This window comes from Brassica rapa, chromosome A02, assembly GCF_000309985.2.
Source record: "Brassica rapa cultivar Chiifu-401-42 chromosome A02, CAAS_Brap_v3.01, whole genome shotgun sequence".
Lineage (NCBI taxonomy): Eukaryota > Viridiplantae > Streptophyta > Magnoliopsida > Brassicales > Brassicaceae > Brassica > Brassica rapa.
In genome coordinates, this window is record NC_024796.2 from 29,528,792 (window position 1) to 29,543,155 (window position 14,364).

General features: G+C 34.8%; 4 protein-coding genes across 4 annotated transcripts; 3 read left to right on the forward strand and 1 right to left on the reverse strand.

The window, feature by feature from the left end:
- The first annotated feature begins 243 nt into the window (after positions 1–243).
- LOC103854901 (putative GEM-like protein 8) lies at positions 244–6,158 on the forward strand. Its single transcript, XM_033284590.1, has 2 exons — positions 244–2,283; positions 6,089–6,158. Exon 1 carries the CDS (start codon positions 1,576–1,578, stop codon positions 2,230–2,232), a length of 657 nt encoding a protein of 218 aa, XP_033140481.1. The 5' UTR covers positions 244–1,575; the 3' UTR covers positions 2,233–2,283; positions 6,089–6,158.
- Positions 2,246–6,154, forward strand: LOC117125621 (putative GEM-like protein 8). Its single transcript, XM_033284589.1, has 2 exons — positions 2,246–2,476; positions 2,833–6,154. Exon 2 carries the CDS (start codon positions 5,341–5,343, stop codon positions 5,995–5,997), a length of 657 nt encoding a protein of 218 aa, XP_033140480.1. The 5' UTR covers positions 2,246–2,476; positions 2,833–5,340; the 3' UTR covers positions 5,998–6,154.
- Positions 6,159–8,634: 2,476 nt separating the features above from the next.
- On the forward strand, positions 8,635–9,697 carry LOC103854903 (putative GEM-like protein 8). The gene has a single exon (XM_018656202.2). It carries the CDS (start codon positions 8,881–8,883, stop codon positions 9,535–9,537), a length of 657 nt encoding a protein of 218 aa, XP_018511718.1. The 5' UTR covers positions 8,635–8,880; the 3' UTR covers positions 9,538–9,697.
- A 324-nt stretch (positions 9,698–10,021) lies between these two features.
- LOC103854904 (F-box/LRR-repeat protein 4-like) lies at positions 10,022–14,241 on the reverse strand. The gene is made up of 2 exons (XM_009131868.3): positions 11,768–14,241; positions 10,022–11,066 (listed from the first exon to the last, which is right to left on the reverse strand). Exons 1-2 carry the CDS (start codon positions 12,093–12,095, stop codon positions 10,159–10,161), a joined length of 1,236 nt encoding a protein of 411 aa, XP_009130116.1. The 5' UTR covers positions 12,096–14,241; the 3' UTR covers positions 10,022–10,158.
- Between the last annotated feature and the right edge of the window lie 123 nt (positions 14,242–14,364).

Below are 14,364 nucleotides of genomic sequence, written 5' to 3' on the forward strand. Positions count from 1 at the left end.
CTTTACCCAAAAAAAAAATACTTTACATATACAACATTTTAAATTGAATATTATTCAGGGTCTGGTAGAAACGACCTACTTCAAATATAATTACAAGTATGCTTCTTAAATGTCATTGTGACATATATTCTTTCTTTGATTGTAGTCTTAATACCAACTGCCGATCGAATCATTCATGCAACAACTAACTAATCATTCACTTTTGATGCTTTTCGAAATACATGTACCTATTTATGATCAAACATAGTATATGTCCACTAAATTTTATCAAGTATAATAAAGTATTTTATTTATATTCATTAACTATATATGTGTATAAAAACCATGTGAATATCACATGGGTGACGGATTGATGAAGTAGCATGTATATTATATGGTGGGACACAATTCAAATGGATCTTCTTGTTGTGTGTTTTATATAACTAATTTCTTGCTTCTTTATTGCTTTTTTTATATAATAAATCAATTATAACCGATCTTTCTTATCGTAGCATGACAATAATGGCATCAGAAAGTCGCAATGCCAACACAGAAAGCTCCCAATCCACGACGTCCTCTTCTGCATGGCTTAATTTGCTCTCACCTATTTAGAAAGTGTTACGTAATATTTGATTTTTAATGTTCTAGTGAAGTGTTTGGCTTTGGTCTGATAGCTTCTCTTCTCTCTGTCTCAGTTTTTGAGCTGTGTTTTTATTATGCTGCCTAGTGGTGGTGATTATTTACTGTTTTTAGCTTTTTAAACTTTCTCTGCTTTACTTTTCTGACGTTTGGTTTTTTTTTGCGTTGCTTTGAGACTGTGCGAATGGCTCTGTATTGGTCTCATCTCTGGTTTGGGGATGAGCTTATCTCTTCTATATAATGAAATTCAGTGTTAAAAAAAAAAATTAATTAGGAAACATATCTTATATATTCACAAAAATAAAATCAGGCTAGGAAAAGGAGAAAGAAAAGTAAAAAAGTGTGTTATTTTGCCAACTTGTTGGTGAAAAAACTTGTGGAGACTAAAGTCAGTCCATGGATCATCTTCTTTTTCACTTTTTGTTCTCTCACATTCTCTGCATCTCTAATATCATAACTTAAAGCTTATCGGATGTTTGAAGATGATCAAATGGATAATCAATTTGTATGCCATCTTCTAAACTTCAATATCTTAACTAGAAGTTAAAATTGCACTCCTAACTCCTAAGTTGTTCTGTTATTTTGATTTTTTTTTAAAGACAAGAAAGAAAACCTAAAACATTTCATCAATTCTTGAGATTACTTTACACATGTGGCCTTAGATGGATTTAGTAGATTCAAAAACTTATATTTTTTCTCGAAAACAATAAAGGAACATATAGAGGACATGCTTGATCTTCTCATTGCCTTTACCTCCAAGAAAGTTGCTTTATGTGTGTCTTGATGACCCATCCATGACTCATCCATTACCACAAAGATTACTGCCTCTTGCCTCTTTGTATTTCCCTTTAAATATCCTGCCTACCACACGGTTTCATCATCACTATCTCTCATAATCTCTCAACATCAAGATCAAGATTCAAGATTCAAGATCAAGATCACCACTCATCCTCCAAGATGACAATGAGCACACTCCACCAACAAGTTCTTGCACTTCCAGCAGCCAAGACTGCTCCATCAGGTTACTTTCCTGATCCAGCTTCCATCAACAAGCTCCAAATCCCAACATTTTCCAAAAAATCTGAACAAATCAAGAAAAAATGTCTTCTGAGAAAGAAGAAAACCGAGAGCTTCACAAACGGAGCTAGAGATCAAAACAAGTTAGGCCCCAAACTGACCGAAACAGTCAAGAGAAAGATATCTTTGGGAGCTAAGATCCTTCAAATGGGAGGCTTAGAGAAGATTTATAAACGGCTCTTCAGAGTCCACGATGAAGAGAAACTCTTCAAAGCTTACCAGTGTTACCTATCCACAACCGCAGGTCCCATTGGAGGCTTACTCTTCATCTCATCAAAGAAGATTGCTTTCTGCAGCGAGAGATCTATCAAAGTGGCTTCTCCTCAGGGAGATCTAACTAGGGTTCACTACAAAGTGTCAATCCCATTGTCCAAGATCAATGGAGTGAACCAGAGTGTAGACACGAAGAAGCCATCTCAGAAGTACCTTGAAGTAGTCACTGTGGATGGCTTTGAGTTCTGGTTCATGGGTTTCTTGAGTAACAAGAAAGCTTTCAACTGTCTTGAGCAAGCACTTTCTGTGAACTTGGAGCAATAACAAGGAGATAGGCTAGAAAAGTTAGACAATATTGTACAAACTATTTTTTTTTTAGCTTTAACCTTTGGTTATATCCATTGTTGACAAGAGCAAGAGATTGAATATATTTAGCTGATCTCATCTGTTTTCCTTATTTCACAGCTCTATAATGAAATGACTATATAAGACCATATCACAATCTTGACCCTCCAAGCATTTTAGAAGCTTTTGAGATACACAGGATCATCAATCTTCCCCCTAAGCAGTGCCGTGCGAAGGGTTTTAGGGGCCTAAGGCAAGTTTTAAAAATAAATTTATATACAACTATAAAAAAAAAAAAATTTCTAATACGATATATCACCTTCGCAAAATACATAAGTTTAACACTTACAAGAATAAGTTTATTACGTAAATATGCTACGTTATGTCCTATAATAAAAAAATATATGGATTTAGAAATTGAGTTATTCGATTCTCGTGGAAAGTTTTTTTTAGAAATAAATTTAAGCTACTAAACTAGAAATTATTTTAAATTTTGGGGCCCTAAAAACCGTAATATTATTTGGGGGCCTAAGGCGAATGTCTTTTTCAATACACTGTAGGCACGCCTCTGCCCCTAAGACTAAAACCAACAATGAGGCTTAAGAAACGAGGAAGCTATTTCCATTTTAACAAAAAGCAAATCAAAGAGGATGCATTGATCATAACAAAAGCTTTAGGATAACACACACTTTGCTTCATTGTATTACATAGAGAATCAGAGTCTTCAAATATCTAGTGCTGAACAAAACCTATGTGGAAATGACAATGCACAAGAGATAGTCCATTGCAAGGACAACCTATTTACATGCAGAGAAAAGCCGCGAATCCTCCGATGACCAAATATTTCTTGTAGGCTATGGCAAATCGTTTCTCACGTCACATTTACCTTTTATTTTTTTATAGACATTTTGTTAATGTTCAATTCGATCACGCACACGTCTGAAAATATTAACGATTCAGGATAGACTATTTTATTACACATTTGAGTGTGACCAGTCTTCTTTTTTCGCTCCCTTTTATTTATTTTTAACTTTTCTTTGACCAATCGACCATTTCCTAATCCCCACTGAGTAATATTTTTTTACTCATAATTACGTGCCGACATCCATGCTGAATCGGTCGTATATTTAGTCAAAATATCTTATCCGAAAAAGGATATAGACCCCGAAGATGATGAACGCCACTATAAAGCTTCAAATTGAATGGGCTGTGACGGTACATATAATATGGTTTTATATATAGTCAAAGAAATTCCATGATCTCTACAGGATAAATGGGTGGTGCAAAAAAAATCTGATTGAGAAATCATATAAAATATGAATTTTTCAACTATTTGTTAGAACATCAGAGTAGGATGTTACCACGAGGTAATACTCAATCCATTTCAAAATAATATATGTTTTATTAATAAAATATATAAACCATTAGTTATTAATGCAGTTTTTTTTATAATTTTATATTTTTTTATATTTCTAAACCAATAAAACTTAAAAATATATAATTAATATTTTTAAAATTCTCAATTTTTTTATTATTAATTGACAAAAAAATATATTGTAAATACAAAAAATATCTTTTTGAAACAATTTTTTTTTAAACAGAAAGAATATTATTTAAACCAATCATAGCTACATTGATTGGATATCGTTTACTCAAAAATCATAATTAACATATACAACATTTTAAATTGAATATAATTCGGTGCACAAAAAAATGAATACTCGTATAATTCAGGGTTTCGTAGAAACAACCTACTTCAAATTAAATTACATCTATGCTTCTTAAATGTCATTGTGACATATTTTCTTTCTTCGAATTTAGTCTTAATAACAACTGCCGAATCATTCATGTCTTAACAACTAACTAATCATTCACTTTTGACGCTTTTCGAAATACATGTACCTATTTATGATCAACTAGCTTAATACACTAAATTTTATGTCATTATAATAAATTATAAATTTATATTCATTAACTATATATGTATATACACAACCATATGAATATCACGCGGGTGACGAATTGATGAAGTAGCATGTATACTATATGGTGGTATCCAATTCAAATGGATCTTCTTTTTGTGTGTTTATTTAAGTATTCTTTTGCTTATCTATTCACAGATCTATCTAAACCGATCTTTCTTATCGTAGCATGACAATAAAGATATAAAGGCATCAGAACAGAAAGTCGCAATGCCAACGCAGAAAGGTCCAAAGCCACGACGGCCGCTTCTGCATGGCTCAATTTGCTCTCACCTATTCAAAAAGTGTTACGTAATATTTGATTTTTAATGTTCCAGTTAATTAGGAAACATATCTTATCTCCTCTACATATGTAGATATATGTGGAAAAAATAAAATCAGGCTGAAAAAAGGAGAAAAGAAAAGTAAAAAAAGTTTGCTATTTTGCCAACTTGTGGTAAAAAAGCTTATCGGAGACTAACGTCATTGCATGGATCATCTTTCCTTCTTTAACTTTTTTTTTCTTTTTTCACCTTTTCGACATTCTAATATCATATGGATAATCAATTTACATGGCAAGTTTCAATATGTTAACTAGAAACTTATACCTGATTTATGAATGCAATGTTCAAAAAAAAAAAACTTATAAATGTCTCGAGACATTTGAAGGTAATCCATGAAATTGCATTTATAATTAAGTTCTGTTATTTGGAAAAAAAAAAAAAAAACCTAAAACATTTCATAAGTTCTTGAGATTACTTTACCACTTGTAGGCCTTAGATAGATTTAGAAGCTGCAAAACCTATGTCTCCTTTAACTATATAATTAATTTATTTCAGAAAACAATAAAGAAAAAATAGAGGATATGCTTGATCTTTTCATTGCCTTTACCCCCAAGAAAGTGGCTTTATGTGTGTCTTGATGACCCATCCATGACTCATCCATTACCACAAAGGTCAAGTCTCAACGATTCAGAGTATGTTTTAACCGTCTCTTCTCTCTTTGTCTTTCCCTTTAAATAACCTTCCCATTACACGGTTTCATCATCACCATCACTCATAATCCCTCTCTTTCTCAAGATCAAGATTCAAGATTCAAGATCAAGATCACCACTCAATCCTCCAAGATGACAATGAGCACAGTCCACCAACAAGTTCTTGCACTTCCAGCAGCCAAGACTGCTCCATCAGGTTACTTGTCTGACCTAGCTTCCATCAACAACCTCCAAATCCCAACCTCTTCCAAGAAATCTGAACAAATCAAGAAAAAATATATTCTGAAAAAGAAGAAAACCGATAGCTTCACAAACGGAGATAGAGATCAAAACAAGTTAGGTCCCAAGCTGACTGAAACAGTCAAGAGAAAGCTATCATTGGGAGCTAAGATCATTCAAATGGGAGGCTTAGAGAAGATTTATAAACGTCTTTTCAGAGTCCACGAAGAAGAGAAACTCTTCAAGGCGTACCAATGTTACCTATCCACAACCGCAGGTCCCATAGCAGGCTTACTCTTCATCTCATCAAAGAAGATTGCTTTCTGCAGCGAGAGATCTATCAAAGTGGCTTCTCCTCAGGGAGATCTAACCAGGGTTCACTACAAAGTGTCAATACCATTGTGCAAGATCAATGGAGTGAACCAGAGTGTGGACACGAAGAAGCCATCTCAGAAGTACCTAGAAGTAGTCACTGCGGATGGCTTTGAGTTCTGGTTCATGGGTTTCTTGAGCTACAAGAAAGCTTTCATCTGTCTCGAGCAAGCGCTTTCTCTGAGCATGGAGCTATAACAAGGCTATGGCTGAAGAGGAAACATTTCATTTTTAATGAGGAGATAGCCTAGAAAAGTTAGACAATATTGTACAAACTAAATTTTTTTATAGCTTTAACCCTTTGGTTATCCATTGTTGACAAGAGCAAGAGACTGAATATATTTAGCTTCTCTCATATATTTTCCTTATGTCATAGTTTTCTTTTGCACCATAACGTGACCAAAGAAAATATAATGACATGAGTATGACCATATCATAATCTTGACCTCCAAGCATTTAGAAACTTTTGAGATTTACAGGATCATCAATCTTCCTCCTAAGACAAATAAAGCCAACAATGATCGAGGCTTAAGAAACCAGGAGGATTCTTCCATTTTAACAAAAATCAAATCAATCATAACAAAAGCTTTAGGATAACACACACTTTGCTCCATTGTATTACATGGAGAATCAGAGTCTTCAAGTACCTAGTGCCTGAACAAAATTAATATATGTGGAAATGACAATGCACAGGAGAGAGTGCATCAGCATAGCAAAGCCACCCAATCTACATGCAAAGAAAAGCAGGGAACCCTCCGATGACCAAATATTTCTTTTAGGTTAAGGCAAATCGTCACTCACATTTACCTTTTAAAAACTTTTTATACATTTTGTTAATGTTAAATTCGATCATACACACGTCAGAAAATAGCAACGATTACAGGATAAACTATTTAATTACATATTTGAATGTGACCCGTCTTTTTTTTTGCGCTCCCCTTTATTTATTTGTAACTTTTCTTTGACCAATCGACCATTTCCCTAATCCCCACCGAAGTATATTTTTTACTCATAAGTACGCGTCGACATACATATTGAATTGCTCGTATATTATAAGTCAAAATATCTTATCCGACTAAGGACATGGACCCCGAAGATAAAGCTTCAAATTGAATGGGTTAATTGTGACTTGTGACGGTACAAATAATATGATTATATATATATATATATATATATATATATAGTAAAAAAATTCTATGATCTCTATGATGCAGAAAATTTCCGACTGATAAATTATACAAAATGCGTAGTTTTCAACTATTTGTTAGACCATTGGAGTGGGATGTTACCATAAGTATTATTATTGTAACCAATCATAACTACATTTCATATCCTTTACCCAAATAACCATACTTACATATACAACATTTTAAATTGGTAGAAACTACCTACTTCAAGTATGTCGTTGTGACATATATCCTTTCTTTGAATTTAGTCGTAATAACAGCTACTAAATCATTCATGTCACTAACGAATCATCCACGTTTGATTCTTTTCGATATACATGTACCGATATGATCAAAAATAGCTTAATACAATGTCCACTATATTTTATCATGCATAATAAATCAAATATATATATTCATTAGCTTATATGTGTATACACAACCATGTGAATATCACATGGCTGACGAATTGATGAATAACATGTATACTATTTGGCATTGGCGGGATCCAATTCAAATGGATCTCCTTTGTGTGTGTGTTTATATAACTAATTTCTTGCTCTTTATATATTAAATAAATGTTTTGATAAAAAAAAATATTAAATAAATGAATTATAACCGATATTTCTTATCGTACAGACAATGACATCAGAAAGTCGCGATGCCAGCGCAGAAAGCTCCAAAGCCACAACGTCCTCTTCTGCATGGCTCAATTTTCACTCACATATTCAGAAAGTGTTACTTAATATTTGATTTTACTGTTCCAATTAATTAGGATACATATCTTATATCCTCTGTACATATATATATATGCGAAAAATAAAATCATGCTAGAAAATGAGAAAAGAAAAGTAATTGGAACATTAAAAACCAAATATTACGTAACACTCATATATATATGCGAAAATAAAATCAATCTAGAAAAATAAGAAAAGAAAAGTAAAGAAGTTTGCTATTTTGCCAACTTGTAGTTAAAAAAGCTTATCGGATAATTAACGTCATTGCATGGATCATCTTTCCTTCTTTGACATGTTTTTCTTTTTCACCTTTTCGACATTAATATACATGGATCATCAATTTGCATGGCATCTTCTAAGTTTCAATATACTACTAACTAGAAATCAAAGGTTGCGTGATATTTGAAGAGGATCCTTGAAATTGCATTTCTAAATTGTTCTGTTATTTGGAAAAACAAAAACGAAAACTTAAAACATTTCATCAGTTCTTGAGATTTTTTTACCAATTGTGTCCTTGCAGTGCCGTCCCGTATATTTGTGTGGCTTAAAGCATTTGAAAAAAATGTGGCCTTTACAAAAAAAATGTTTGGTTCAAAGATTAATGTTAAGTTAATTAGAATTTTGTTTCCAAAGTAAAAACAAAAAGAAGGTTTTTTCATAAAAACGAAAAACAGTAAAATGAATATCAAGATAGGGAATCAAACTGAGGTTGAGAGAAATAAATATTTTCACCTAACCATTTTAACTACATCAATTTGTATGGATGTGACCAGATTAGTTTTTAAAATATGTGGCCTAAAGCCAATGCTTTACGTGCCTTAGTGAAGGGACGGCCCTGTGTCCTTGCATGGATTGAGTAGCTGCAAAAACCTTTATTTTTTTGTTTCTCCTTTAACTATATTTTTTTTTCTCGAAAAATTAAAGAAAAAATAGAGGATATGCATGATCTTCTCATTGCCTTTACCCCCAAGAAAGTGGCTTTATGTGTGTCTTGATGACCCATCCATGACTCATCCATTACCACAAAGATCCTCAAGTCTCAACTGCCTCTTGTCTCTTTGTCTTTCCTTTTAAATAACCTTCCCACCACACAGTTTCATCATCACCTATCACTCATAATCTCTCTCTCTCTCTCTCAAGATCAAGATCAAGATCAAGATCACCACTCAATCCTCCAGATGACAATGAGCACACTCAACCAACAAGTTCTCGCACTTCCAGAAGCCAAGACTGCTCCATCAGGTTACTTTTCTGACCTAGCTTCCATCAACAACCTCCAAATCCCAACATCTTCCAAGAACTCTGAACAAATCAAGAAAAAAACTATTCTGAGAAAGAAGAAAACCGAGAGCTTCACAAACGATAATAGAGATCAAAACAAGTTAGGGCCCAATCTGACAGAAACAGTCAAGAGAAAGCTATCATTGGGAGCTAAGATCATTCAAATGGGAAGCTTAGAGAAGATTTATAAACGGCTCTTTAGAGTCCACGATGAAGAGAAACTCTTCAAGGCTTACCAGTGTTACCTATCCACAACCGCAGGTCCCATAGCAGGCTTACTCTTCATCTCATCAAAGAAGATTGCTTTCTGCAGCGAGAGATCTATCAAAGTGGCTTCTCCTCAGGGAGATAACGTCAGGGTTCACTACAAAGTGTCAATACCACTGTGCAAGATCAATGGATTGAACCAGAGTGTGAACACGAAGAAGCCCTCTCAGAAATACCTAGAAGTAGTCACTGCGGATGGCTTTGAGTTCTGGTTTATGGGTTTCTTGAGCAACAAGAAAGCTTACAACTGTCTCGAGCAAGCGCTTTGTCTGAGCATGGAGCAATAACAAGCCCAAGGCTGAAGAGGAAATATTTAATTTCTAATTAGGAGAGAGCTTAGAAAAGTCAGAAAATATTGTACAAACTCTTTTTTTGTTTAGCTTTAACCCTTTTGTTATCCATTGTTTACAAGAGCAAGATATTGAATATATTTAGCTTGATCCCATATGTTTTCCTTGATTCATAGTTCTCTTTTGCACCAGTACATGACCAAAGAAATGAAATGAGATGCTTCAAATATAATGAAATGAGTATATAAGACCATTACACAATCTTGATCTCAGATACATTTTAGAAACTTTTGAGATCCACTGGATCAATCTTCCCCCTTAAGACTAATAAATAAAGCCTTCATTGATCACAACAAACGCTTTAGGACAAACACATTTTGCTCCACTGTAATTACATAGAGAGTCAGATTCTTCAAATATCTAGTTCTGAATCTCTTTTTACTCTTGTGGAGAAGCAGATCTAGTGAAAAACTACACACACTTTACAAAGCAACTGAAGAATAATAAAGAAGCCAACACAACCAAATATACAATGCACAAAAATGTACTCATTGATGGACCATAAGCCATGATCACATTCATACACAGAGAGATATATAAAGAGAGATTACAAAGGGTTTAGGGCAGACCAGAGTATCCCAACAGAACATCTGGTTCAGTTAAACTTCCAGAGAAGTTAACTTTACAACATTTAGGGAACTCTAGGCCAGCCTCAGTACATCTTACCTCTGTCACATGAGGAAGAGACCTTACATCTATGTACTCCAGGGACTTACATTTCTCCAAAACCTTGCCTATCCCTTTCACTGTGATCCTGGGACAGTTACTCACCTTCAAAACCTTCAATCCCAAAACATCACCCCTCCCCAAATCCAGAAAAGCATTGTCTGTAACCTCTTCACAGCAACCAATATCAAGAGCCTCCAAGTTCTTGCACTGCTTCAGAATACAAGTAAGGGAAGAGTCAGATATGTTCAAGCACCAATCCATCCTCAGGTTCTTGAGGCTGTCTCTACAAGAATGTGCAAGTATCATGATAGATTCATCAGAGATGTCTCTGCATCCACCGATGATCAGAGTCTCCAGATTCTTGCAAAACTGAGCAAGAGACGATATAGATTCGTTCCCAACTTTGTAACAGTCAAGCAACTTGAGCGTCTTGAGTGAATATGCACAAGCTTTGGCTACACTGGAAACTCCAGCATCTCCTACATTGCTGCATTTATTGATATCCAAGGTTTTTATCTTTCTGCATCCCTTCACAAGATCAGCAAGGCCTGAATCAGTGATGTTGGTGCAGCCTTGAAGGCCAAGAGCTTCCAAGCCGCGGCAGCACTTAGAGAGTTGTTTTAGAGACTCATTTGTGATGAGACGACAACCAGCTAGATGCAATGTCCTTAGGTCATGGCAGCCTTGTGCAACAGCTGATAGTCCTTTGTCTGAGAGCTTTCGGCAGTATGATACATCCAGAAACTGCAGTAAAGAAAGACACCTTCCAGTTGAGGCTAGCCCAGTATCGGTAATACCTGTTCCCAGAAGTCAAAATCATTACACAGAAAGATACAAAGGTAAGAAACTATGTGCTTAATATTGTTTCACCTAGGCCTGCTGTTATTAACCGAACCAAACAGAAAACTTTGGTTTTCGGTTCAATTCGGTTAAGAGGTTCGGTTCAATTCGGAATTTAAATAAATTCGGTTTTCGTTCAGTTCGTTTGATTTTATAATTTTTTTGTATAAACTATACTAATCTTAACCAAAATTCCATACTGAACTAACCAAAATTCGAACTGAAATAATCAAACTTAACCGACTTTTAATAATTTTAACCAATTTAAACCAAAATTTAACCGAATGAATACAAATACTTAGGTAGAAATTTTTAAAACCGTACTAACCAAAAACCGAACCGAACAAAAAAAAGTCGGCTCAATTTGGTGAGATTTAGACTGAACCGAACTAACGGAATTCCGAACTAACCAACCCAAAAATCCGAACCCGCATGCCTAGTATTCCACCATCATGACTACATACTTAAGTTTATCTAATTTCTTAATAGAAAGGTTTAGTTGTCAAAACAGATAGGCTATTACAGATCCTAGGATATTCAGACAGAACATCTTGTAGTAAAGTAACATCCATAACAATACTGAAGTAACCAAAAATCTAAACATTACCAAATCAAACGCATGTACTTTTAGTCCATTCAATTCAAGAAAGAAGAGAACCTTTACAGTTGTGCAGATTGAGTACTCTGAGGCACCTGAACCCCTCAGCTATGACAGTGAGGTCAGAATCAGTGACACCTGGATAAAACGACCTGGAGACTGACTGAGAGAAGTCCAACTCGACGATTTGAGTGAACCTGAAGGCGAGACGGCCAAGCAAGTGTGGACCAGCACGCGCCGCCAGCTTCTTCCGGTCTGTGCTCTGCAGGTGTAGCCACCTCTTGCAGACAAGACTAAACACTTCCTTGTCCTTGTCTCTGTCTAGCTTGGACAATACACATCTCAGCTCGTCGTCGGTTAAAGCATCATTAACGCAAACCGAAGCCATGATCAGCTTCTTCTTCTTCTTCTTCTTCTTAAAAGGGCATTGTTAGATGAGAGTTAGGAATCGTGTGGTAGCAGGAAAGCAACAAAGGTTTTGTGAGGATGACGCAAAGATGCTCATCTATCCATGTTCGGTGGATGGGCAATTCAGGAATTTTAAACATTTGGTACAAGGAAGGATAATGTGTCTTTATCATTCACCACTTTCAATGGCGGTTAGTTTTGTTTGGTCAGTAAGAGACACTCCACCAACCAAAGTCAACTCTGTTTCTATATGGAGATTCCATGTCTCCACAACAACCTTACACGAAACTGGATGCTTCGTCACTAACTACAAGAGAAACAAGATATTCCACCATCATCAAAACATATAATACTTTCTCTGCATGTTGACTTTGGACACCATCTTCATTGATACTAATACTTCATGTCATTTTGGTGCACTAAGAAGAACTGGTGAATTGCTTATAAAGGGATGGCTGCAAGTCGATTCAACCAAGAACACACTAGGGAGAGGAGATAGACTCTTTTTTTCTAACAACAAAAACGGAAAAGTTGTATTTAAATTTTCATTGATTCTTCTTTCTCGCATCATGCCTTTTTGCCTCTCTTCACACAGACATTTGCTTCTCTCATTATCATTTGTTTTCTTGAAAGTAGACAGCCCGCTAAGACTTAAAAGAATGAGCAATCTCAACATGAGTGTCAATACTAAAAGCCACTAGAGAAGGAAGAAGAATCCTCACGACGTGGTTGCAGCTTGTAGCTGTCTAACTCTCTCCGAGTTCTGCGCCGAAAGCAATCGGAGATGAAGTCTGGCCCATTAGGTGGAGTCAGCGTCAGAGACGAAGCCTGGCCCAATGATTCCGTAGTAAGGCCCATTTAAGTTAGTTTTGTTGGCGCGCAATAATTCGTTACAGTTTCCGTTTAAACCGCGAGGTGAACTGGTAGAGAACTTAAGTAAAAAACATAATTCGACCAAAAACATTCATCCTCTCTTTTTTCCTCCTCAAAGGATTAACTGGTTTGCTTACTTGTCACACTATCATTAATCTAGTTTTTTTTTTGTGTTTAAAAAAATTAATTACAAATATCAAATTATTTACCATGAGAAACGGTTCTTAACTAACTGACTGATGATGAAGAAGCTCTAAGTTCATCTTTTTAATGTGTTAGCTTGCATTAATGTCTTCATAGTCTGAATATTTCTATAACTTTTTTAGTAATTAATTCTGTCTGATCTTTGGTAACATTTAATACGGGCATAGTAGATGGAGGTGAATGGGAGGCTATTTACTTACATGTGTGTCGGTCCAGAATGCAATATATATACAAATTAATGATAGTATTATGTATTATTATGTGCCAACCTATAGAAATTGTTTTTTGGTGGAAACGAATGGGACTGTATCAGTAATTGAGGTTGGGATCATTTAAATGATTCGACAATAAAAGGTACGGGATGTATTTGATACGAGGTGATTACTAAAGATCCCCCACCTATAATTATTTTTGAATTCTATCATATAGCTGCGTGTTAATTACTCTACTACTTGATTAAGAAACAGAAACACCAACTTTTAGTTAAGATCTTTTCATTAATGAATTCTTATTTTATGGCAAAATCTGTTTCATTCAGTGATTAGAAAGTGCGACCTAACTAGTCTAAAAAGTAAAAACCTATCTAATTCGTGAATTTTGTCAACAGAAACCCATCTAATCACTTTGTTAGTATTCGCCAAAAAGATTTGTGACAAAATGGGATAATTTGTATACATCTTCATCAGATAGAGTTATGATTTTTGTATCTGTTCACCAAGAATTATATTATAATACTGAATTTGTTGCCAAAATCAAAACAAGCTAGCATAAAATAATCAAAATTTTAATGTAGAAACAATTGATCATTATCAAGCGTGGTTAGCTTACAACTCTTGTACAACGTTACAATTAGAAACATGAATTATGGATCCATCTCTTACAATTTGAAAAGCTATTAAGCTCTTTTTCTCTAATTTTTGTAAAGAACTTATAAGCTTCTTTTACTTTTTGATTAAGTTTTTTTCCCTTAATAGATTATCTATAAAACTATCATCTCATGTCGCCTTATAGTTTCAACTTCAACGGTAAAACTAAACTTGTACCTGACTAACGTGACAAACCTAACGTCAAAACACATGAAATAAATTCTTATGAAACAAGAAGGCAATATACAAGTTGAAGAGTTCAGACAGAGGACACAGCTGGTTTGTCGTCATGTACCTCTTAATCAT

Excerpts from the sequence above, each read along its gene's own strand:
- LOC117125621 (XM_033284589.1), top strand. The coding sequence starts at position 5,341 with ATGACAATGAGCACAGTCCACCAACAAGTTCTTGCACTTCCAGCAGCC.
- LOC103854901 (XM_033284590.1), top strand. The coding sequence starts at position 1,576 with ATGACAATGAGCACACTCCACCAACAAGTTCTTGCACTTCCAGCAGCC.
- LOC103854904 (XM_009131868.3), bottom strand. The coding sequence starts at position 12,095 with ATGGCTTCGGTTTGCGTTAATGATGCTTTAACCGACGACGAGCTGAGA. Across the intron at positions 11,067-11,767 it reads CAATCTGCACAACTGTAAAG|GTATTACCGATACTGGGCTA; the intron begins GTTCTCTTCTTT and ends TTCTGGGAACAG.
- LOC103854903 (XM_018656202.2), top strand. The coding sequence starts at position 8,881 with ATGACAATGAGCACACTCAACCAACAAGTTCTCGCACTTCCAGAAGCC.